Raw genomic sequence first — 24,848 nt, 5'->3', positions numbered from 1 at the left:
AAACTAGAACACAACATAGACAGAAATACTAGATCACCCCCTATTCATGCCCTGACCTACTATACCATAGAGAAACAATGGCTCTCTATGGTCAGGGCGTGACAGTTCATCAACAAAAATATTCTTAGACTTATTGAAACTTAGAGAAGGAGAGTTTGTACTTAGTGATTTAGTACATGAGATTGATATACTGGACGTAGTCTATAATATACTGTACATATAGCTGTGTGACACACAATAGCTCAGTATTTTGTTATTTATTTTATACAGTAATTTTTGTTAATCTTTATCAAGGGGGTCAATAATTTTGGGCGCAACTGTACATACAGTGCATTAAGAAAGTATTCAGACCCTTTGACTTTTTCCACATTATGTTACGTTACAGCCTTATTCTAAAATTGATTTAATTGTTTTTTCCCCCTCAATCTAAACACAACATCCCATAATGACAAAGCAAAAACAGTTTTTTAGATTTTTTTGCAAATTTATAAAAATAAATAAATGTAAATATCACATTTACGTATAAGTATTCAGACCCTTTACTCAGTACTTTGTTGAAGCACATTTGGGAGCGATTACAGCCTCGAGACTTCTTGGGTATGACGCTACAAGCTTGGCACACCTGTATTTGGGGAGTTTCTCCCATTGTTCTCTGCAGATTTTCAGGTCTCTCCAGAGATGCTCGATCGGGTTCATGTCCGGGCTCTGGTTGGGCCGCTCAAGGACATTCAGAGACTTGTCCCAAAGCCACTCCTGCGTTGTCTTGGCTGTGTGCTTAGGGTCGTTGTCCTGTTGGAAGGTGAACCTTCGCCCCAGTCTGAGGTAGTGAGTGCTCTGGAGCAGGTTTTCATCAAGGACCTCTCTGTAATTTGAGAGTCCTTTAGGTGCCTTTTGGCAAACTCGAAGCGGGCTATCATGTGCCTTTTACTGAGCTCTGTCAGAGTGACCATCGGTTTCCTGGTCACTTCCCTGACCAAGGCCCTTCTCCACCGATTGCTCAGTTTGGCTTGGTGGCCAGCTCTAGGAAGAGTCTTTGGTGGTTCCAAACTTCTTCCATTTAAGAATGATGGAGGCCACTGTGTTCTTGGGGACCTTCAATGCTGCAGAATTTATTTGGTATCCTTCCCCAGATCTGTGCCTCGACACAATCCTGTCTCTGAGCTCTGGGGACAATTCTTTCGACCTCGTGGCTTGGTTTTTGCTCTGGCATGCACTATCAACTGTTGGACCTTATATAGACATGTGTGTGCCTTTCCAAATCATGTCCAATCAATTGAATTTACCACAGGTGGACTCCAATCAAGTTGTAGAAACATCTCAAGGATGATCAATGGAAACAGGATGCACCTGAGCATCATTTTGAGTCTCATAGCAAAGGGTCTGAATACTTATGTAAATAAGATATTACTGCTTTTTGTTCTTAATAAATTTGCAAAAATGTCTTAAAACCTGTTTTTGCTTCGTCATAATGGGGTATTGTGTGTGTATATGGATCAATTTTAGTATAAGGCTGTAGCGTAAAAAAAGAAGGAAAAAGTCAAGGGGCCTGAATACTTTGCAAATGCACTGTATACATGTAGCTCTGTGACATACAGTATATTCTGGTATGTACATTTTTACCCAAGCAGGTGATTTCCCCTCTTTATTAAAAGTCATACTATTACTGTTTTTTTTAAACTGTGTTTCTAGTCATGCATGTCAACGTCTTTAGTATAGAATGATTCATGGTCCGTTGGCACAAATTCACTGTAATCATGATTGAATATTGCCATTATAAATGAGAGTTGTTGTTTATGGTTGACTGGACAAGCAATTTGCTTAACTCATCAGCATACCAGGCATATCATCAAGCTCAAATAAATAATCTAGACCTCGAAATTAGATACAAATTACAAGGCATGTGTAATTGACTAGTTTGGAGGAATGTTATTTGGGGATGTTGACCCTTGATTGGTAAAAGATGCCAAAATGAAAAGATGCCAAAATGTTTATCTCACATTTGGTCTTGTGTCTTTATGTATATATTATTTTGCTTTATGTTTATAGGGAGTCCCCTCGTTGGAGTTTTCAAAAAAGCTCATACAATGGAGTGTTCTACCACTGAAGAGTTATTTGTGGTTCTTCACAAAGTGTTCAAGCGTAACATTGAACTCTCCTCTCCCCTGATATTAAAAAGCAGAAGTATATGTCATACGAGGAAAATACCCACAAGATTTAACTTCCTTGTCACTTTTCTTTCTTTGGTACACAAGTGGTTTCGTTCCTTTCTAAGTGCTATATACTGTGTAACTAACCACAATTACCTTATGTAACGCCAAGCATTCATAGAAAGTGAAGCTAATTAAATATCATCAAATATACAGTAACAGTCAAAGGTTTGGACACACCTACTCATTCAAGGGTTTTTCTTTATTTTTACTATTTTATACATTGTAGAATAATAGTGAAGACATCAAAACTATGAAATAACACATATGGAATCATGTAGTAATCAAAAGATGTTAATGTATAATATATTTGAGATTTTTCAAAGTAGCCACCGTTTGCCTTGATGACAGCTTTGCACACTCTTGGCATTCTCTCAACCAACTTCATGAGGAGGTCACCTGGAATCCATTTCAGTTAGCAGGTGTGCCTTGTAAAAGTTCATTTGTGGAATTTCTTTCCTTCTTACTGCGCTTGAGCCAATCAGTTGTGTTGTGACAAGGTAGAGGTGGTATACAGAAGATAGCCCTATTTGGTAAAATACCAAGTCCATATTATGGCAAGAACAGCTCAAATAAGAAAAGAGAAATGACAGTCCATCCTTACTTTAAGACATGAAGGTCAGTCAATGCGGAAAATGTCAAGAACTTTGAACGTTTCTTCAAGTGCAGTTGCAAAAACCACCAAGCACTTTGATGAAACTAGCTCTCATGAGGACCTCCACAGGAAAGAAAGACCAAGAGTTACCTCTGATGCAGCACTCAGAGTTACCTCTGAGTGCTGCATCAGATGACCGGGCCTCCACAATCACCCGACCTCAACCCAATTGAGATGGTTTGAGATGAGCTGGACCGGAGAGTGAAGGAAAACCAGCCAACAAGTGCTCAGAGTATGTGGGAACTCCTTCAAGACTGTTGGAAAAGCATTCCAGGTGAAGCTGGTTGAGAGAATGCCAAGAGTGTGCAAAGCTGTCATCAAGGCAAAGGGTGGCTACTTTGAAGAAACTGAAATGTAAAATATATTTAGATTTGTTTAACACTTTTTTGGTTACTACATGATTCCATATGTGTTATTTCATAGTGTTGATGTCTTCATTATTATTCTACATTGTAGAAAATAGTAAAAATAAAGAAAAACCCTTGAATGACTAGGTTTGTCCAAACTTTTCACTGGTACTGTATACCTGTATATCCCAAATCCCCCCCGAGACACCCTCGGAGAGTGGGTCACTGCCAGGGTCAGCCATTATCAACGGTGACCCTGGCGCAATTAGGGTTAACTGCCTCACCGAAGGACACATCGACAGATTCTTCACCTTGTCAGCTTGGGGATTTGAACTAGCAACCTTTCCGTTACTAACCGCTAGGCTACCTGCCGCCCAGGTGAATATCCTGGTACTGAGTAAAGTTCATGATAGTCCTACATAGTCCTATATACTGTAGAGCTAACCATAATTACCCTTTGTAATGCCAAGCTTTCAAAGACAGTGAAGCTCATTAAATATCATTGAATATACTCTGACTGTAAGAAACATTAGGAACATCTTCCTAGTATTGAGTGCACCCATTTTCCCCTCAGAACAGCCTCAATTTGTCAGGGCATGGTCTTCACAAGGTGTCAAAAGCGTTCCACAGGGATGCTGGCCCATGTTGACTCCAATGCTTCCCACAGCTGTGTCAAGTTGGCTGGATGTCCTTTGGGTAATGGACCATTCTTGATACACACGGGAAACTGTTGAGCATGAAAAACCCAGCAGTGGTGCAGTTCTCAAACTGGTGCGCCTGGCACCTACTACCATACCCCATTCAAAGGCACTTAAATCTTTTGTCTTTCCCATTCACCCTCTGAATGGCACATATACACAACCCATGTCTCAATTGTCTCAAGGCTTAAAAATCCTTCATTAACCTGTCTCCTCCCCTTCATCTACACCGATTGAAGTGGATTTAACAAGTGACATCAATAAGGGATCATAGCTTTCACCTGAATTCACCTGGTCAGTCGATGTCATGGAAAGAGCAGGTGGTCCTAATATTTTATACACTCAGTGTATACCCACACTGTCATAGAAATGACTTGAATCTGCAGACAGCCATTTTGTTTCCATCCTGGCTCTGAGAGAAAGATTGATTGGTGGAAGTTCCATGTAATGTCTAGGTCGATGTGAGCTGTGGTATGCTGTAGTATGCTGGATTACCCAATGTGATACTGCCATGAATTTTCTAACACGCACGCACGCACACACACACACACACACACACACACACACACACACACACACACACAACACACACACACACACACACACACACACACACACACACACACACACACACCACACACACACACACACACACACACACACACACACACACACACACACACACACACACACAGTCCCTAAGTCCCAGAGGATGCAGAGCGAGAAAGACAGTTTCTCTGGTGTTTTCCACTGGCGGTTTGGCAGAGAATGACCGTTGGTGAATGAGAGCACTTTAGACATATACTCCACACTCAAATAAACACACAAAGAGCCAGCGATTCAAAAGGGGAAAATAATTTTTTTAAAGCAGAAGAAAATAAGCTGTTTGTCGAAGAAGCTTAAAAAGAGAAAGACAATTCCCCGCCACATCACTCAGAAAACAAGGCTACACCAAAGCAGAATTCCCAGTAAAATGAAATAAAACCCATCAGTAACAGTTATTATAGAAAACAAAATCAAAACAACAGTAAGGTGATGCCTTTTCTGTGGAGAGACTAGAAGCCATTACACACTGCATGCAGCTACAGCAGTTCTCCCTGCCTGCCCTTTGACCCCCAATCCCTGACTTACACAGGCCCAACCCCAGAGAGGCTGAGGCACTGGAGAGTCAGACAAGCACAACAGGGATTTTATCTCTATGAGTTTGTGCACTAAACCAGGGAACTGCAGCATTCTAAATAAGAAACAAGCAGATCGATAAAAAATATAAACCCTACAAATAATAATAATAATAATATTGATAATAATAAAGAGGCTTTAGAGAGTATAAAAGCAACCAGGTGATAACGTTAGTAGATGAGTAGAAACTCCAGGTGGGCATACATACAGTACACATAGTACCAGCCAAAAGTTTGGACACACCTACTCATTCAAGGGTTTTTCTTTATTTTTTACTATTTTCTACATTGTAGAATAATAGTGAAGACATCAAACCTATGAAATAACACATATGGAGTAATGTAGTAACCAAAAAAGTGTTAAACAAATAAAAATATATTTAATTTTTGAGATTCTTCAAAGTAGCCACCCTTTGCCTTGATGACAGCTTTGCACACTCTTGGCATTCTCTCAACCAGCTTCATCTGGAATGCTTTTCCAACAGTCTTGAAGGAGTTTCCACATATGCTGAGCACTTGTTGGCTGGTTTTCCTTCACTCTGCGGTCCAACTCATACCAAACCATCTCAATTGGGTTGAGGTCGGGTGATTGTGGAGGCCCGATCATCTGATGCAGCACCCATCACTCTCTTTCTTGGTCAAATAGCTCTTACACAGCCTGGAGGTGTGTTGGGTCTTTGTCCTGTTGGAAAACAAATGATAGTCCCACTAAGTACAAACCAGACAGGATGGCGTATTGCTGCAGAATGCTGTGGTAGCCATGCTGGTTAAGTGTGCCTTGATTTCTAAACAAATCACTGACAGTGTCACCAGCAAAGCACCCCCACACCATCACACCTCCTTCTCCATGCTTCACGGTGGGAACCACACATGCAGAGATCTTCCGTTCACCTACTCTGCGTCTCACAAAGACACGGCGGTTGGAAACAAAAATCTCAAATTTGGACTCCAGACCAATGGACAAATTTCCACCGGTCTAATGTCCATTGCTCGTGTTTCTTGGCCCAAGAAAGTCTCTTCTTCTTATTGGTGTCCTTTAGTAGTGATTTCTTTGCAGCAATTCGACCATGAAGGCCTGATTCATGCAGGCTCATCTGAACAGTTGATGTTGAGATGTGTCTGTTACTTGAACTCTGTGAAGCATTTATTTGGGCTGCAATCTGAGGTGGAGTTAACTCTAATAAACTTATCCTCTGCAGCAAAGGTAACTCTGGGTCTTCCTTTCCTGTGGCGGTCCTCATGAGAGCCAGTTTCATCATAGAACTTGATGTTTTTTTTTCCAGATTGACAGACCTTCGTGTCTTAAAGTAATGATGGACTGTCGTTTCTCTTTGCTTATTTGAGCTGTTCTTGCCATAATATGGACTTGGTCTTCAACCAAACAGGGATGTCTACTGTATACCACCCCTACCTTGTCACAACACAACTGATTGGCTCAAATGCATTAAGAAGGAAAGAAATTCCACAAATTAACTTTTAACAATGCACATATGTAAGTTGAAATGCATTCCAGGTGACTGCCTCATGAAGCTGGTTGAGAGAATGCCAAGATTGTGCAAGGCTGTCATCAAGGGAAAAGATGGCTACTTTGAAGAATCTAAAATAGAAAATATATTCTGATTTGTTTAACACTTTTTTGGTTACTACATGATTTCATGTGTTATTTAATAGTTTTGAAGTCTTCACTATTATTCTACAATGTAGAAAATAGTAAAAATAAAGAAAAACCATTGAATGGGTATGTCCAAACTTTTGAATGGTACTATACTTACATAGCTAGTAAAGTACAGAGATATTCTGACTGACCAGGCTTACTCACTGACCAGAAACGAATAATCAGGTGTGTAAACATTCGCCTCTGCTGTGGCCACAACCAGGAATAAGCTTTATAAATACTGCACCATGCTAAAGGGGGACATGGGGTCGTCACATATCCCAAAGCCAGCCCTGCACACATAGGCACATCCCTTATCGTCTTGTACAGCCAGCAATAGCAACAGAGTCAATACTATACTGCTAGAACAGGTGAGAGAGTAAAAAGGTGTGATCACAAACGAGGCAGGCAGGAGTGCCATCTGTGTCTGTCTGTAATGTGTGTGTTTGTGGGTATTGGCAGGGTGGAATTTCATGCAGAAACATTGCATTGGCAGTATTTGAGGTTGTATCGTCAAGGGAACATGCTTATCGCCCTGGAGACCAGGCTTCCAACCTAAACAGTCTCTTATCGAGGGATTGAAGTCTGAAATCCTCATTCCCCTCTCCATGCAGAAACCCCCCACTTCCCCACCCAGGCCTTCCTAACTATGTTCCTCTTATCTAATCATATCAGGTGTTCCTCACTTCTCAGCTCTGCCAAACAACCTACCAACCAACCGCCACTGAAACATGAGATGCCTGTAAGTGGTGGCCCCAAAAACATCCCTTTTCAGTCAAAGATGTTGGTTTTCATACAACTCCTCCATTATAAATGTAAAGTATTAAATGCAGGTGTTTAAACTCCCTACAAAGATGGTGCAGTGACCATAGAAACCTTTAGAAAGAGTTAGAAAAAAAGTAATTTTTGCTGAGGTTCCTTCAATTGACAGGAACAAACACCAACAGAGAAACACAGAGGGCCATAGAAAGCCAGGCTACACTCTAGATTGCATGAGTCAAGAGAAGTCTCATGTTGCCATTTTTTATCATAGAAATAAAGAACAAAGATTTGACACTTCCGAGCCCAAAAGGTAAAAACATAAAAAGGTCAGACATAAATGAGGCCTAAAAACAAAATAGTCCCTAAATACAGGAAATTATTTATAGTAAATCAATCATTGGGACTCCATCATCAGGGAGCTGATAGTCCATGAGGACCAGAGGTGATACAGTACGGTGGCCTGTAGGTGCGTGAGTCAAACTGAAACTGTCTGTGTGTTTAAGTCTTTGGCTCAGTCTCTCAGGTCCACATTAGGCCCAGTCCAGACCTCTGACACACACAACAACCACTCCTTTCTCTCTCCATCAGGTTCCATCTGGATCACATGATTCCTCTGTATCTGCTCTTCTCTTTCTTCCTCTTTACATCCATCTTTATTTTCTTTGTTAAGCTCTGTATTTCTCAGGCCTGAGTCCCTTTCGTTCTCTCTCTCTCTCTTCCCTCCCCATTCTAAGGTTCCTCCTCTCCAGTGGACACAGCCAGACGCATGGCCACAGACAGGTGGTCAGTGAGGCCGGCTAGCTGGGTGATGAAGCTGAACTCTTCAATGTCCTGCAGGTGGCGACAGAGAGAAGGTTCATGACATCACCATAATAATTTCATGATACAATATTATGGGATTACAGATTAATTATATAAAGTCAGCAAAATACTAGATTACAACACAGTGTATTTTAAATCATAATATTCTGCACCACTGTGTGTATCTGAAAATGTATGTCGACCATAATTCCTGCCATAGCCAAGTTTAATCACAAGGGGGCAGTTCAGTGCAAAGATTGATAATGAGAGAAACTACAGCAGTAGTACGAGATGTTGTCCTGCACAGATTTGCAATCTATGCAAATAAAGTAATTTGGTTTTCTAATCCTCTTTGATGAAAACATTGACCTAAYCCTAACTCTCCTTTCCCAGTTTGTTTGATCTGGTCTTGATGCTCAGTCTCCTCTCTTTGCATATTTCTACATCACAATTTGGCATCTACAGGGTCTTTAGCCAGGGTTTACGTACCACTTTCCAGTCCTGCTGCACCTCCTCTCTGTAAAGGATGTAGTCGATCCTCCTCCCATTGCCTTTCAGGGGGATTTTTCTGCCCTTCTGATTAGGACATTGGTTTTTATTGGTGGGGAACACCAAGTATTCCTTCCTCCCCTCCTCATTCTCCATCACTCTGTCAACAAAAACAACCAATAAACAACTTAAAAATACCATATAATTTCAACAGATATTAATAAGTGTATATGTATTGTCTGCCTGTGTGTGTGTGTGTTGATATTCGTTGTTTTACTTACTTTTGTAAACTCTCTGGTGAACTGACCTCCTCGTCATAAAGCCCACTGGTGTCCAGTAGTGTACCTGGGAACACACACACACACACACACCACACACACACACACACACACACACACACACACACACACACACACACACACACACACACACACACACACACACACACACACACACACACACACACACACAACACACAGCACACCACACACAACACAGCACACACACACACACACACACCTGGGTAAAAGGACAGCTGACAGGGAGGTATGAGTTCACCTGACCAATTGCATAAACTGACAATGGTTGGCAGCTCATAAGAATCTATAGTTCTGAAACCTGTTTTCTCTATAATTTCTTGAAAAGTCAACAATGAAATCTCCAGTATCTTCCTCCTCTGTGACATAACAGATCTCTAATAACCTTAAATCCCCAGACCGCTACAATTTTCATTTATAGAATGGTCCTCAGGCCAGAAATCAAATGTGCAGTATTGGTAATGAGGAGCTCTAAGGAACTAGTCTTAGGCTGATGGAGTCTTCCACATGGAGGAGTCTGGGTGAGACAACGTTAAAATGAGCAGTAGAAGAGAAGGAGAACATGGTGACTCACAGTGATTAACATACAGTGCCTTCAGAAAGTATTCATACCCCTTGACTTATTTCACATTTTGTTGTGTTACAGCCTGAATTCAAAATGGATTACATTTATTTTTTCTATCACCCATCTACGCACAATACCCCATAATGACAAAGTGAAAACATGTTTTTTAAACTTTTTGCAAGTTTTTGCAAAACACCAGTCTCAACGTCAACAGTGAAGAGTCGAGTTGCAAAGAAAAAGCCATATCTCAGACTGGCCAATAAAAAGAAAATATTAAGATGGGCAAATTAACACAGATACTGGACCAATAAACTCTGCTTAGAAGGCCAGCATCCCGGAGTCGCCTCTTCACTGTTGACGTTGAGTCTGGTGTTTTGCGGGTACTATTTAATGAAGCTGCCAGTTGAGGACTTGTGAGGCGTCTGTTTCTCAAACTAGACACTCTAATGTACTTGTCCACTTGCTCAGTTGTGCACCGGGGCCTCCCACTCCTCTTTATATTCTCGTTAGAGACAGTTTGCGCTGTTCTGTGAAGGGAGTAGTACACAGCGTTGTACGAGATCTTCAGTTTCTTGGCAATTTCTTGCATGGAATCGCCTTCATTACTCAGAACAAGAATAGACTGACGAGTTTCAGAAGAAAGTGCTTTGTTTCTGGCCATTTTGAGTCTGTAATCGAACCCACAAATGCTGATGCTCCAGATATACAACTAGTCTAAAGAAGGACAGTTTTATTGCTTCTTTAATCAGAACAACAGTTTTCAGCTGTGCTAACATAATTGCAAAAGGGTTTTCTAATGACCAATTAGCCTTTTAAAATGATACATTTGGATTAGCTAACACAACTTGCCATTGGAACGCAGGAGTGATGGTTGCTGATAATGGGCCTCTGTACGCCTATGTGGCCGATGTGAAATGGCTAGCTAGTTAGCGGTGGTGCGCGCTAATAGTGTTTCAATCGGTGACGTAACTCGCTCTGAGACCTAGAAGTAATTGTTCCCCTTCATTTGCAAGGGCCGTGGCTTTTGTGGCGCGATGGGTAACGATGCTTTGTGAGTGACTGTGGTTGGTGTGTGCAGAGGGTCCCTGGTTCGAGCCCAGGTTGGGGCGAGGAGAGGGACGGAAGCTATACTGTTACATTGGTGCCGTGACCCGGATCACTGGTTGCTGCGGAAAAGGAGGAGGTCAAAAGGGGGGTGAGTGTGGCCGATGTGAAATGGCTAGCTAGTTAGCGTGGTGCGCACTAATAGTGTTTCAATCGGTGACGTCACTCGTGCTGAGACCTAGAAGTAGTTGTTCCCCTTGCTCTGCAAGGGCCATGGCTTTTGTGGCGCGATGGGTAACTGTGGTTGATGTGTGCAGAGGGTCCCTGGTTGGGGCGAGGAGAGGGACGGAAGCTATACTGTTACACCTAGTATGTAGATATTCCAAAAAATATAAGCCGTTTCCAGCTGCAATAGTCATTTACAACATTAACAATGTCTACACTGTTTTTCTGATCAATTGTATGTTATTTTAATGGACAGAAAATTTGCTTTTCTTTAAAAAACAAGGACATTTCTAAGTGACCCCAAACTTTTGAATGGTAGTGTTTATCTGGGTATAAAAGGGTATAAAACAATTTCTAGAGTGTTGAAAGTTTCCAAGATCACAGTGGTCTCCATCATTGCTAAATAAAACAAATATGGAACTCCCCAAACTCTGCCTAGAGCTGGATGTCCAACCAAACTAAGCAACTTGGAAAGAAAGACCTTGGTCAGGGAGGTGACCAAGAACCCAATGGAACCAGAGGTGACCTGGAACCCAAGTTCCTTGACTGAGATTGGAGAACCTGCCAGAAGGACAACAGTCTCTACATCACTTCACCAATCTGGGCTTTATGGGAGACTGGCCAGACGGAAGCTACTCCTGAGAGAAAGGCACATGAAAACACGCCTGGAGTTTGCAAAAAGGCACGTGAAAGACTCTGTGGTCTGATGAGACAAAACTCTTTAGCCGGAATGCAAAACGGTATGTCTGGAGGAGACCAGGCACAGCATCATGCTATTAGGATGCTTTTCATCAGCAGGGACTGGGAGACAGATAAGAATAGAGGGAACAATGAATGAAGCCAAACAGACAAATCCTTGATGAGAACCTGCTTCAGGGTGCAAACAACCTTAGACTGGGGGCAAAGATTTACGTTCCAACAGGACAATGACCCCAAGCATACAGCCAAAGCAATGCTGGAATGGCTTCAGAACAAGAATGTGAAAGTCCTTGACTGGACCAGCCAAAGAATTTCTGTATTTCATTTTCAATACATGTGCTACATTTCCAAAAGCATGTTTTCACTTTGTCATTAGCTGGTATTGTGTGTGTAGATGGGTAAGAAAAAACATTGCTTTAATCAATTTTGAATTCAGGCTGTAACACCGCAAAACGTGGAATAAGTCAAGGGGTAGGAATACTTTCTGAAGGACTGTAACTCCTATGTATCTACACATTGGCTCCAGTGCACAATAAACTTGGCTTGGTTGAATATATGCCAACATCCATCCTACCATCTCTTACGGCATATAGCACTTGCCAAACATCACTGTGTCCTAGATAATGTTCCTTCTCCTTTAGATTTGGTTCCAGACCATAATTCTCCAGGTTTATGCCAGCATATATTGTACTTATTTTTGGTCTGCACAGTGTGTGCCCAGATTGGCTGCTATAGGAAATCAAGCTTTTTCTAAAGAGACAAAGCCTAGTTCCCTGACACGAGCACACCCACTCCCTCCAGTACCAGCCCAAACTTCTATCCACTCACCCAGAGCCCAAGGCTTGTCCTCCCCTGGCCCCAGGCGACATGGGTCCTTGTACTGGGTGAAGACGGCATGCTGCTGCTCCAGTTTATCCTCTGAAATAGAGGGGTGCAATGAGAAATAAAGAGATGCTTGTCTGTCCAGATCCACCAGACATTGGTCTAGATACATCAAATTATATGTACAACACCCACAAGTACAATTTCTGCAGGATGTCAGAGAACAGAAGATTTTCACACAGTCAGACAGCTAGCTACCTGAGGAGCAGTTGTCAAAATTGAGGTCGCCGAGGACAACATCAAAGGCCACCTGGTCTTCCAGACCCTTCTCCTCCGAGGGGCGGGACGTCATCTTGCGGAACTCCGCCCCCCACGCCAAGAGCAGATCCAACTGCTCACAACGCACAGCTGCATCTCCTGAGAGATGGAGAGAGAGAGAGACAGGGAGAGAGAGACAGAGAGAGAGAGACAGAGAGAGAGACAGAGAGAGAGAGGAGGGTGTGGGGGGATGGAAATAAAACAATTGAGTGGCTTAGCTTAGCCAGCGAGGATGACCATGCTACTAAACATATTTGTATGGAGGAAGAGCAGGTATTGTCAGGAACCCTGGATGACGTCTATTCAATGCTGATTATTTATGTGTCAACAAGACAATGCAAACATGTGTTCTAAATGTAGACAGTAATATAATTGTTGCCTCTGCACAAGCAGCAAAGGCCAAAATTAACAGAAGAAAAATGCGACAAGTTTGTACACACACACACCACACACCACAACACACACACAACACACACAACACACACACACATAATGTGCGCACAACACACACACACACACACACACACACACACATACAGTACACAGAACAAGCAGTAAGAGGGGAAAAATAGGCCATGAAAAACAAGCAGCAATAAAAATGTGCCCCGTTGCAAAGATGTATACTGTAGTGTGCAGCATCATCCAGAACATAATAAGGCCTTTCTTGTACTCTCTCCCATATGTTTAAGTTGTCTTTAGAAATAGCCGTAGTTCTATAATTAGCTGAGTGAGCAGACTCTCAGAGGCATGGGAGGCTCCAGAAATAGCAGGGAGATCTGTCTTGGTAAAAAATTAGGCTCAGAGACCAGAGGCTTTAAATAGGCCTGACACTTAAAACAGCTTGAGCTTGTCGCCATGGGAACAGAGGATGTGTGCGGGTTTGATGCATCCATTTATCTTATACACCGAGGTAGAAAGCTGAGTAGTCTACTACACACTAACCACCTTAAACCATCTGCCTACGACTGTTGTGTTTACACACTCACCTGCACAGGTACAATCACTCTTACACCCTTTTTTTATTCTATAACATTTGTCCTATTTCTCTCTGATATTCACATAAGACCACAGAGCCAGAATAGACCCATTCAGACACTAGGGAGAATAAGTGTTATGGCTAGGATCCAATTAAAAAAGCAGCTCAAAATGTATTGCTTTGTGAATGTGTATTGTTCTATCTCAACGTACCTTCAATGGCATGCAGATGTGTGCAGGTGAGATATCCCACAACTCTTTGCTCCTGATGGGAGGTGCCTACCTGCACCTGTAGTGAATAGGGAGAGACAAAGAGGAAGTTAAATATCTCTGTCAACAAGTTGTTCGAATATTGAATTAGAAAACATTTAATATCGCATTTACACCACCTTCTCTGTCATTGGCCCAATCCCAAAACTCTCATTCTCCATCTGTCTCCTCTCCCTCCCTCTCGTCTCCCCTCTCCAACACTCTTTTCTCTGATATTGTCCCTCTTTGAAATCCCCTCAGTGGAGACAGTCTGTCTGTCACTGTCTTGATTTACAGCCCTGAATTGGCTATGAAAATCCTGGAATGAATGGAGAGGCTTTTACTGCAGATTACACTGGGTCTGTGAGACTGGGCCAAAAATGGATACTGAATGGATGGACTGGTGCTCTTGAGTGTAAGGGATGGGTGGACTACACAGAGGGGTGTAGGGTATAGGGGTAGATTAGAGTATTTGATTGTGTGGGTTGGAAACACGCAGTGTTCTGAAGTCTCGCGCAGAATCAGAAAAGGTCTCTTTAAAGACCTTTATGAGGAGATCTCTGAATAGGTCTCCTCTGTGATCATGGCTATTGTAAATTGGATTAGATTTGATTACAGTGTATTCAAGTTCTCTGTTCAGTCACTGTGCAGTCATCCAATCACTGAATTGCATTCTTGGCTTGGTCTCACCATCAAGGCCCTCACAGTAAATGCTGAGGACCAATAAAGCATTAACCCACTTAGCTAGACTTTAATATGAAATGCAAGCTTTACATTTCAGACCTCAAACATAATAAATTCAGTGACATTTCCACCCCACAGAGATTTGCAGCATTAACTCAATTAAGAAGCAGTAAACTCTATGTCCAGCCATAACCTGACACACTGTACTGTCCCTGACCCGTCTGTAGAGCTGGAGCTGCTGCCTCCCCAACTCTCTCACCCGTGTTCCTGTTCCCCATTGTCTCTCTCTCTCTCTCTCTCTCTCTCTCTCTCTCTCTCTCTCTCTCTCTCTCTCTCTCTCTCTGTCTTTCATCTTCTCTCTCTTTCCCTGACTGTATCCCTGTGTATGAATATTTCAGAGGCTTATCCATGCTTGGGTAAGTGTGTGCTCTGAAACTGACATCAGGCATGAAGGGAATCAGGGGTATGTGTCTCGGGCCGCTTGTGTGTGTGTGCGCGCTTACATGTGTATGTGTGTGCACGTGTGTGTGTGTCGCTGTGTGTTTGTGTTTTACGTAGGCCGTGTGAGAAAATAAATAAATTATAATGATGATTATGATAATTGGAACTGACTAAACTAGTAGCAGGGTAAAAGGTCCATGTGATTCCAAAGGACTAGATATGTGACCCACTTTAAATTCTCCTGCACCCAGACCTTTGTCTCTCTCATCATGGAGGCTAGAGAGAGGAGCCAATACCTCTACTGTACACCATTACTGTGTTCAATGCTTAAATAGACTTTCACATTGACACATGCAGAGTAAAAGCAAAGCCCTTTATCTACCAGGAGGGAAGGTGATTTAAATCAACAAATGGAGTTCGACCTCAGCACTGAGAGGAGAAGCTATGGGTTTATTTATTTAATTGATTTCCATTTGATGTGAGCTTTGAGTGGGCCTGGCCCTGTTTTGAGGTTTTCTCTGTAATTCAAACCACACACAAACACAATCAAGTTCGAGTAGTTAAGCTTGTCTAACTATCTGAGCTGCCATGCCTTGCTGGCAAGGTTGTAGACGTAGAAATCAAGCAATAATTTAAATGTACTGAACTAAGATTCAAATCTGCTTTCAGTCATTGACCCAGAGTTTAGCATCCAATGCAGCATTTATTTGTATTTTCATTAAACCACTAGTCAGAGATACAGACACTCAAGAGGTATGTTTTAGATTTGCAGACACCTTTCTTACATCAGGAATTAAGCATATGATTAATGGCTCAAATTGCAGGAACGGCTGTTTTCAGGTGTTTGAAAATGGCTACATTCTCCAACCCCTGAGGCCCATGTCAAGAACAGCTAAGAAGAGTCACATTTGAAAATGGTTCGTCCATCGGACCCAAAACATATTCCCAGGCGTCCCCCACTCCATTTCAGCCCCGAGAGCAAGGTTCCAAACAGCCCCTGGTGGGAGCTGCTGCTGCTGCTGCTGCCTGCACTTCACTCCAACATGGTCTTGTGTCAATAGTTCCAGAGAGGATGCAGTTAGTGTCAGCCACCTCATCATAGGCATACTTCTTAGTCTAGCAGAACAGACACAGGGTCTGGCATACCAAAATGGAATGCTATTCCTTGATAGTGCCACATTCTGACCAGAGCCCCTATGGGCCCATTGAGATGCAGACAGCGCTTCTGCAGCCCAAACACGTTATTGTTTACCCCCTCCAGCCCTTGAGGTAGCACTTTTCCCTCGGGAATCCCCCATCGTAAAACCGGATGCAGTTTTTATTGCCATCTTCAGTGGAGGTTCAATCACTAAACGTTTGCCCCGTCTTGCCCTGATTAGCCTCGAGGAGCGAAAGTGAACAACTTGTCACGTGCGGCCGGGTTGATATGACCCACAATTTCAATGCAAACTGTATTTCAACATGTCAAAATCTGGTGGCTGCGAAGTGTCAAATTTAATCAACAGCTGATTGTGTCCAAAACCAGGTTGTAGTTTGGATTTTGATTTCGAGTCGAAGGTTATTTCTGGATCGTGTTATATGTCCTTGCGGAAAAATCTTATTTTTGTAAAAACATGCTGGGGAGAAGAAAAAAAATGTCAGAAAAAGTATGAAGCACCTTGCTAAAATAATATATATAGACATTGATTTTAGCGTTGGGCAAATGCTAGTTTTTTTTCGTAAATTGAAATTTGCTACGTAATGTTTAGCAACACCTCCGCCTGCTTGCGGGAATGCACGGGGGATAGGGCACTAGGGTAACCAGGAGGTGAGCCTCATTTAACACGTAAATTGATCAGGCTTAAACTCTCTTATGGCTGAGGTCCGTAGCTCAAGCTTAACGGGACCGATCATGACAACAGGGCCAGTCGAAGTGCAGGCGCCCCAAATTCAAAAAACAGAAATCTCATAATAAAAATTCCTCAGACATTCATGTGTCTTATATCATTTTAAAGGTTAATCTTGTTGCTTACATCCCACCAAGTGTCCGCTTGTTAAAAATAGGCGTTTCAGCGAAAGCACTAAAAAAACCGGGGAATTATGTTAGGTCACCACAAAACCAACAATAAGCATACGCCATTTTTTCCAGCTAAATATAGCTTTACAAAAACCAGAATAGAGATAAAAATGAATCACAACCTCGATTATTTTTCATCAGATTGACACTCATAGACTCATGTACACAATACATGCATGTTTTGTTTTGATTAAATTCATAGTTATATAACAAACAAATCGCGGTTACATTGAGCGACTAGATTCAGCTAAATGCAAAAACATGCAAGTGACGTTGCAATAGCCCATCGTTTCAACAGAAATTACTCATCATAAATATAGATGATAAACAAGTGATACACATTGAAATTATAGATATTACCTCTCCTTAATGCAAACGCTATGTCAGATTTCAAAACACTTTACAGAAGAAGAAATGCACGCTATAATCTTGAGACGGCGCTGCAAAAAGTAGCATACCACAAGCTGCAAAGATGGCGTCACCAAATAAACACAAAAATACAGGGGATAAATATTCCATACCTTTGATGATCTTACATCAGAAAGCACCACCAGGGGAATCCTCACAGGTTCCCATCCATCTATATAAATGTTTGTGTTATATGTCGCGAAAAAAAATCCATTATTATGTCCAATTGTTAGCGCGCAGTGAGACTCTGCCTGTAGGAGCTCATCACCTCCCCCTAACTGGGAGGGGCCAGAGACAATTACTCGATGCCGACCACATTTTGTAAGCATGATTTACAGGCTGAGCTAGTTTGCTGAAGCTAGTCACTTTAAAACTCTACCTACATGTACATTACTCCTCAACTAACCGTTCCCCCGCACATTAACTCGTTTCGTACCCCCTGTATATAGTCTCACTATGTTATTTACGGCAGCTCTTAATTGCTTGTTACTTTTATATCATTCTTTCCGTATTTTTTTTAAAAACGCATGTTGGTTAGGGCTCGTAAGTAGCATTTCACTGTAAGCTTACATCTTATTTATTTATTGTCCCCGCAGGAGGCCTGGTTGACTTTTGGTTTAGGTCGTTCATTGTAAATTAAGAATTATCTTAACCTGACTTGCCCTAGTTAAAATAAAGGTTCATAAAAATTAAATAAATAAACATCATAATCATTTATACAGGCTTTGTGCACCGTCTTGCCCAGGGCCTCTGCCACAACAGTCCCAAAGGTTGGCTGATATGGTGGTGGCTCTGGGGTAGGGCTGAGGCCAGTGGCTCAGTGCCTCCAGTGTTTTAAACCCCAAACTGTTTCAATGAATGAATTAACAATTCATGATTCATGATTTATTACAGAGTGGATACTTCCCTTTGTCACGCAAACCTCTATTCCAATAAGGTTACCCCACTGTTGCCTCCTGTGTCTAAAGATCGTTTACAGCAGTGTTATTTGCTCAATGTGAATCTGCTGATTTATAAACCATGTTTGTCACTAACCATTGGAGGTTTTTGTTTGTGTTATAATAAAAACATGTCCATCTTTGACTGTTGCAACACACAGAGACACACCCATGAATCTCTGTTTTGTGGCATGCACACAAGCCTATCAGAACAATGTATCTGTGAAGCAGTATTTCTAAACCATTGGGGGACACTTAGTGAAATTAACAAGGCCCATTTTGGCTGACCAACATTTTCATCCCAGTAGCATTGCACAAGCTAATTCCCCTTCAATTTATTTCTCCCATTTCTCTTATTACATTCTCTCTCTCTATCCTCCCGCTATCCTCTTTCCTCCATCTTCTATCTGCAGGTTCTGATGCTGAGATAGTAGGAGATCTACTCTTCATAGATCCGACTCCCTGATGTCCAATGGAACCTTGGACTGCAGCATTACGTTCCACGTCGTCAAAAATGATCTCCACCCAGAGATATAGTTCATCCTCGTTCTCTATTAATCTAAGTCATATATTTTTCTACATCTTACTACCTAATATAGAGTTTTACTTTTCCTGTAATTTTCGGCGTAATAGTTGATCTACAATTCTCTTACTTCTGTACCTTTGCGTCCATGCCTACTATGCATATCCATTTTTTGAGTTCTACTTTTTGTCGATCGCTCTTTTCTTCGTCTTTTAGAAATTTATCATCTTTCGGTATCCGCCTGATTATTTTAAATACTATTGTCTTAACACTCTCAGCCCTCTCTCACTCACCCGATTGTCCTCGATTACTCACACAGGACCAACTACGCCACATTCTATTGAGTATATCTATGCTATATCTTTCACGTTACTTAATCTCTTGCAATGTATATACATCATAGTTACTTGCGGGTGGAGCTCACCCACCTATCATCTCACCTGCTGCTCGTCTCACGTACACTTCCTAGGTCGGCTATCTTTCGTTCTTTTCCTGTCTTTTTTCATTTATTCGCATTCACTCATAGTGGGTAGTTATCTTTGTCATAGATATTTCGCTAATTCTCTCATCTTCGGCCTCCGTCGGAGGCCAAACGGGCTGTGCAACATTGCCGAATTTTAACGTTTAGAGCTTGAACTCCTCCCATTGGAGGGCCATGTTAAGAGGGGATGGGGAGGGTAAAGAGCCTCCCTGTCATTCAAAGAAAAGAGCCTTCAGAGCGTGCGATGAAAGCGAGGAAACCATGTAGTGTCTTTTTCTCACTCAGGGGAGGGTAGATTTGAGTTTAGTTTTTTCCCCAGATTTTAGTGTAAAAGTTTTTCATGTTTGAGCCAGAGAAGAGATGGTCCTCCACACCTCTCCCTACTCTAGTGCCTTTCCTACGGTGCCTCAGAGCCTTGTCATGGGGCTTCATCTTCCCCTGTTACTGGCTGCTGGACCGCCTGCTGTCCGTCCTGCGGGGCAACCTCTCTGGAGAAAGCTCGGCGCTCCCAGGACCCCTGCCTTCGTGCGCTGTATGTGCTGGTGTCCACCCCCGCTCTACCTGTTGCTCCTCCTGGCCTCGCTGCCCTTCGCTCATGCTGGCTTCCTGCTGTGGGCGCTACCCTGCAGGCGGGCCCGCCATCCCATCTCTAACACCCACCGCCGCCCAGACAAGCACCAGGTGAAGCAGGGGTGTGGCGTCAACTGGCCGCTGGAACCGCAGGCCGCAGCTTCTGCTTCGGCAGTTCCAACGTGTACGTGCCTCACTGCCAGGACTCCCTGGCACGCTCAACAACCTGTCTGAGACCCAGCGCCGTGCACGCGAGGTGGCGAAGCCGCACTCCGTAACGGGGCCAGGCAGGCCGCAGATTCCAAGATATTACATCGACTCCCCCACCAACACCTCGCATCAGCGGCCACCTCCTTCAAGCAGCCTTGGTCACAGGGTTCCGACGGACATCCTCCCTGGGCCAGCGCCCGACAACACAGCCGAGCCGAGGGACCGAACCCGTAACGACTGCCCAATACACACTGCAGGTTCAGACTGCCCATTACACACCACAGCGTCCAAACTGCCCCATACACTCAACAGGGGGACCAGGGCTTCCTCAGATTGCTCCCGTCCACTGAGCTGGTGAGAGAACACACCAGAGTGCCCCCTTCACATGCTGTTCTTCAGAACAGCTCTGACTGTCACTGACACCACAGGGCCAGGAACTCCCCAGACTGCCCCATGCATCCTCGGGGGTCAGATCAGTATCATGCCCCAGAGCCAGACCCCAGAGGCCGGGACAGGGAATCACCAAACGGAAGGTGATGCAGAAGCCTGACAGGGGGGTGGTTCTTCTCACAACACCCTGTCCCACCGCACTTCCATGTTCAAGAAGCCACACCCGGTCGCAAGCGGGCGCCAAGGTGGACGACGGATTCGACATGAAATCTCTCCTTCCTTCCCTGCCCAAACCTGGACTCCTGTGTCTGCAGGAATGTTGACCACCGGGCTATTCCAGGCTGAGGCAGCCAGCTGCACCACTATTCCCTTACATCCTGAGTTAGATTGTGGGCCGCTAACGCCTGGGCAAGGGCTGCGTGCCTTCCCACTTCAAGTTCCTGAACAGCGGCTCATGCTGGCCAGCCGCTATCCCATACTGTGAATGCCCACTACGAGTGCTCCCCAACCGGGCGAGGGAAGACGCCCTTGCGCCAAAGGAGTCCTCTGTCAAGGTGAGGTGTTTTTCCTCTGTCTATCCTGAATGATAGCATTGCAAGTGCTGTAAATAAATCTCTGTCAGGTTGTAAAAGGCTGAAGCGAATCAGATAATAATTAGGCTAGTACTTTTCAACCCGGTGAGTGTTACCAATGTGTTACTGCATCTTATTGGGCCGACTTTTGGGAAGGACTTAAATATCCTCCAGGCTGCATCCTCACCTCCTTGCTGCTTTTTGAGGTTGGATCTGTTTTCTCTTTTGTTGGACAGATATAGTCAATCTAACTGTCGCAGGAAACTCTTCGTGAACAAAACGAAGGTTGGAATATTTGGCATAGTTCCCTGTTACCCTGGCTGGGGATTTTGAAATTGAACACTCTCTTGAAATCCTGGCAGACACCAGGACAAAAGATGAATGTATTTTATTCCTTTTATTCGGTCTCAAATAAAACTGTAGCCTTAGTTTTCATATTGAGGGTGCAGATATGTCTACCCTCGTTGTTCAAGGGTGGTGTTCATTTCAGCAGCTTTTATGCTATTCCCATATTTTTTGTATTTGATTATAATTAGTGGGCTGTCTTTTTAAACCATGACAGTTATTTCTGAAGTTCTAAAACAAGCAAGGTCTTATCTTTTGAATTGTATGACACTAAAACAGTTTCAAAGAACACATTTTGAATGAGCACGGGCAACAGGAGCTTAAATTTAGCCTATTTTGATCTTCCTTTTTAAGGATTAATCTCTTTAACAGCTGCCTTTGGGCTTTCGAGTTCGCTCCAAAAACTACAGAGTTTGCACTTTTTCCTAAAACATACATTAAAACATTACATTTGGCTAGAATGTTAGCACTCCATTCCCAGCAGTGAGCTTATGATAGTCGCTGCCGTAGCGCACCTTGCCGATGTGCTGTGGGTGCACTGACCGAGGCACTGATGTGTTGACTTCATTGGGGAAGAGCTGATGTCAGGGGCAAGAGCGGAGCAGAGTTTTAGTTTGAGTGATCATAATCTGCCTGGGTTGAGCGGGTTGCCTGAGGCTGTGTGCTGGGCTGTGTGCTGGGGCTGAGGCTGTGTGGCTGTGGCTGGGGAACTGTGTGGCGGGGGCTGTGGCTGAGGCTGGTGCTGGGGCTGCAGGCTGTGCTGTGGCTGGGTGGGCTGTGGGGCTGGGCTGGGGATGAGCTGTGTGCTGTGGCGGGGCTGGCGCTGTGTGCTGGGGCTGAGCTGTGTGATTGTGCTGGGCTGTTGGCTGGGCTGGGCTGAGGCTGTTAGGCTGTGCTGGGTTCTGGGCTGTGGCGGCTGGGGCTCGGGCTGAGGCTATGTGGCTGGGAGGGGCCTGTCTGGCTGAGGCTGAGGCTGGGCTGTCGTGGCTGGGGCTGAGGCTATGTGGCTGGGACTGGGGCTGGTTGTGGACTGGGGCTGAGGCTGGCGGCTGAGAATGGGGCTGTGGCTGTAGCAATGGCCTATGTACGAATTAGGGTGCCATTTTGGGATGCATCCCTGGTTCTGGCTGGGCTCAGGTCCTGCTGGGGCACTCACAGCCTGAAGGGGTGATGGATCTAAAATACGCTGTGCTGACAGGCCTGCTATGTGGGGATTACTGTAGGCACCAAGTAGTTCTACCACTTCTGACACCCAGGTTGATAACCTGCCCCTGCTAGCTATGGCTTCAGATAACAAGCATCACATGGTGGTTGCCTCTAGTGCCCTCCCTCCCTCCTCCCCAGGTCATTCTGGTCACCATCTCACTGTCTCTAGAGCTGTAGTATTGACCCCCTAGCTGCAGCGGTTCTAACGACGCTTGACCCCACAGACGAGCAGGCTTCAGCAGTAGGCAGTGTGTACGTAAAATCACAGAGGAAGCCAAGCCGAGTAAAAAAAGCCATATTTATAACCTATGTTGTGATAATTGCGTGATGTTTTGCTCTTTAACCATAGTTCATAAGCCACAGTATTTACAATTAAGGCTGAGACACACAAAAAGCCCAACAGGCACACAGTGGCGGAATAAATTAACTAACACAACATTGGTTTCATCACAAAAAACCTGAGAGGCAACATCTTTCCGCTGTGTGTGTGTGGTGTGTGTGTTGTGTGGGTGTGTGTGTGCTGTGTGTGTGTCGTGTGTGTGTGTGTGTTGTCTGTGTAGTGTGTGTGTGTGTGTGTGTGCTGTGTGTGTGTGTGTTTGTGTGTGTGTGTGTGTGTGTGTGCTTGCTCCAAGGTAAAAACTTTGTTTACTCACCTACTTGTGACTCAGTGAGCGCCAATACATCCTCCACTCTCTATGGCTCTGTCATTACAGCCACACTTTTAGTGTTTTGTTGTCATAGGACTTAGTAAAAATGCTTGCTAACCCTAAATTTTCTCGCGTGGGTAACAATGAACCCAGCATAAGTTAGCTAGCTAGTTAAACCGAGCCTAAAGGCTAGGGCCAAAATATGAACTTCAGTCGTCCTCAGGCCAGTGGCGACAACATTAATTTGATGATTAGATCATAATCGTCATCATAATCATTGACCTGTACAGAGAAAAGTCAAACAACCACATCTAAATTCCCCATCTCCATCCATGTGAGGAAAGGGCGATTTTAGCAAGCTAGCTACGCAGGACATCAAAACAAACGCAGGCCAGAAACTCATAAATTAGTAAGTTTTGCTTAGGATTGTGATGAATGTTTTGAAGCCAAATTCCAAACTGGCCTCCCTTTGGGGGCATTTTGCTGCACCAGGACAACCACAGGTTTGAGCTCAGCCTCAACACTGATTGGCTAATTAGTTTATAATTTTTTTTATCAACCGAGGCCCCCAATGCTTGCTGGCATCAATTCAATCAAATGGCTACCCTCCGCAACATGTCATACTCTTTGGTCCAGACAGCCATCAAATACCATGGACTACACATACTGAGACGAGGGTGCTGTGAAACAAAATATTTCCTTCGGCATCCATGAATAATGCCACTGGGCTTCAGCAAATCAATGAATGTTATACCAGGGTCTTTCTGCTCTAAGCTGGGAGTCTTGTGACCAAATAAATATTACATGGTAATTCCTCCAACAGTCTTATGGTGTAAGCAACCTACATGAATGAAATTGCAGATTTCACTTTCCAATACAACAGTGACAATTCAAACATTACAAAGACATGAGCTCTGGCAAGCAAAAGCGAAGAGGCGAGGAGGAGGGAAGGAGCGGAGGGAGGAAGGGAGGATTATGGGAGGAAGTGTCAGAGATATTAACTTAATTAAAATGTCTCCCTTAAGAGTGAGCAAAACCCAGTGAATTAAATAATTTGAGTCTCAAACAATAGCCCTCTATTTAGTATTTAAAACCACAAAGGGACAAGGTGAAGAAGGTGTGTGTGGTTGGTGTGGTGTGTGTGTGTGTGTGTGTGTGTTTGTCTGTTGTGTGTGTGTGTGTGTGGGTGTGTGATGTTGCTGTGATGTGGTGTTGTGGTGGTGTGTGTGCTTGTGTGTGTGTGTGTGTGTGTGTGTGTGTGTGGTGTGTGGCGACATATACTGGGTGTGTGTGTGGTTGTGTGGTGTGTGTATGTGCGTGCGTGCGTCCTGCGTGTTGTGCGTGCGTGTCTTGCGTGCGTGCATGTTGTGTA

General features: G+C 43.7%; 1 protein-coding gene and 1 pseudogene across 1 annotated transcript in view; one reads left to right on the top strand and one right to left on the bottom strand.

Moving 5' to 3' along the window:
* Positions 1–4,746: 4,746 nt before the first annotated feature.
* LOC111952175 (sphingomyelin phosphodiesterase 3) overlaps positions 4,747–24,848 on the bottom strand; it is a 55,673-nt gene continuing 35,571 nt past the window's right edge. The window contains exons 3-8 of the mRNA XM_023970727.2: positions 13,970–14,045; positions 12,722–12,880; positions 12,470–12,559; positions 9,073–9,136; positions 8,792–8,951; positions 4,747–8,332 (exon numbers count right to left, since the gene is read on the bottom strand). Of these exons, the coding sequence (XP_023826495.1) occupies positions 8,231–8,332; positions 8,792–8,951; positions 9,073–9,136; positions 12,470–12,559; positions 12,722–12,880; positions 13,970–14,045 (651 nt within the window). The 3' untranslated portion in view covers positions 4,747–8,230. The remainder of the gene's footprint in view (positions 8,333–8,791; positions 8,952–9,072; positions 9,137–12,469; positions 12,560–12,721; positions 12,881–13,969; positions 14,046–24,848) is intronic.
* LOC139023077 (sphingomyelin phosphodiesterase 3-like) overlaps positions 19,897–24,848 on the top strand; it is a 7,330-nt pseudogene continuing 2,378 nt past the window's right edge.

This window comes from Salvelinus sp. IW2-2015, linkage group LG26 (genome assembly GCF_002910315.2).
Source record: "Salvelinus sp. IW2-2015 linkage group LG26, ASM291031v2, whole genome shotgun sequence".
In the NCBI taxonomy this organism is placed as follows: domain Eukaryota; kingdom Metazoa; phylum Chordata; class Actinopteri; order Salmoniformes; family Salmonidae; genus Salvelinus; species Salvelinus sp. IW2-2015.
The sequence above is the reverse complement of the archived record's forward strand: the minus strand, read 5'-3'. Positions and strand labels throughout refer to the sequence as shown.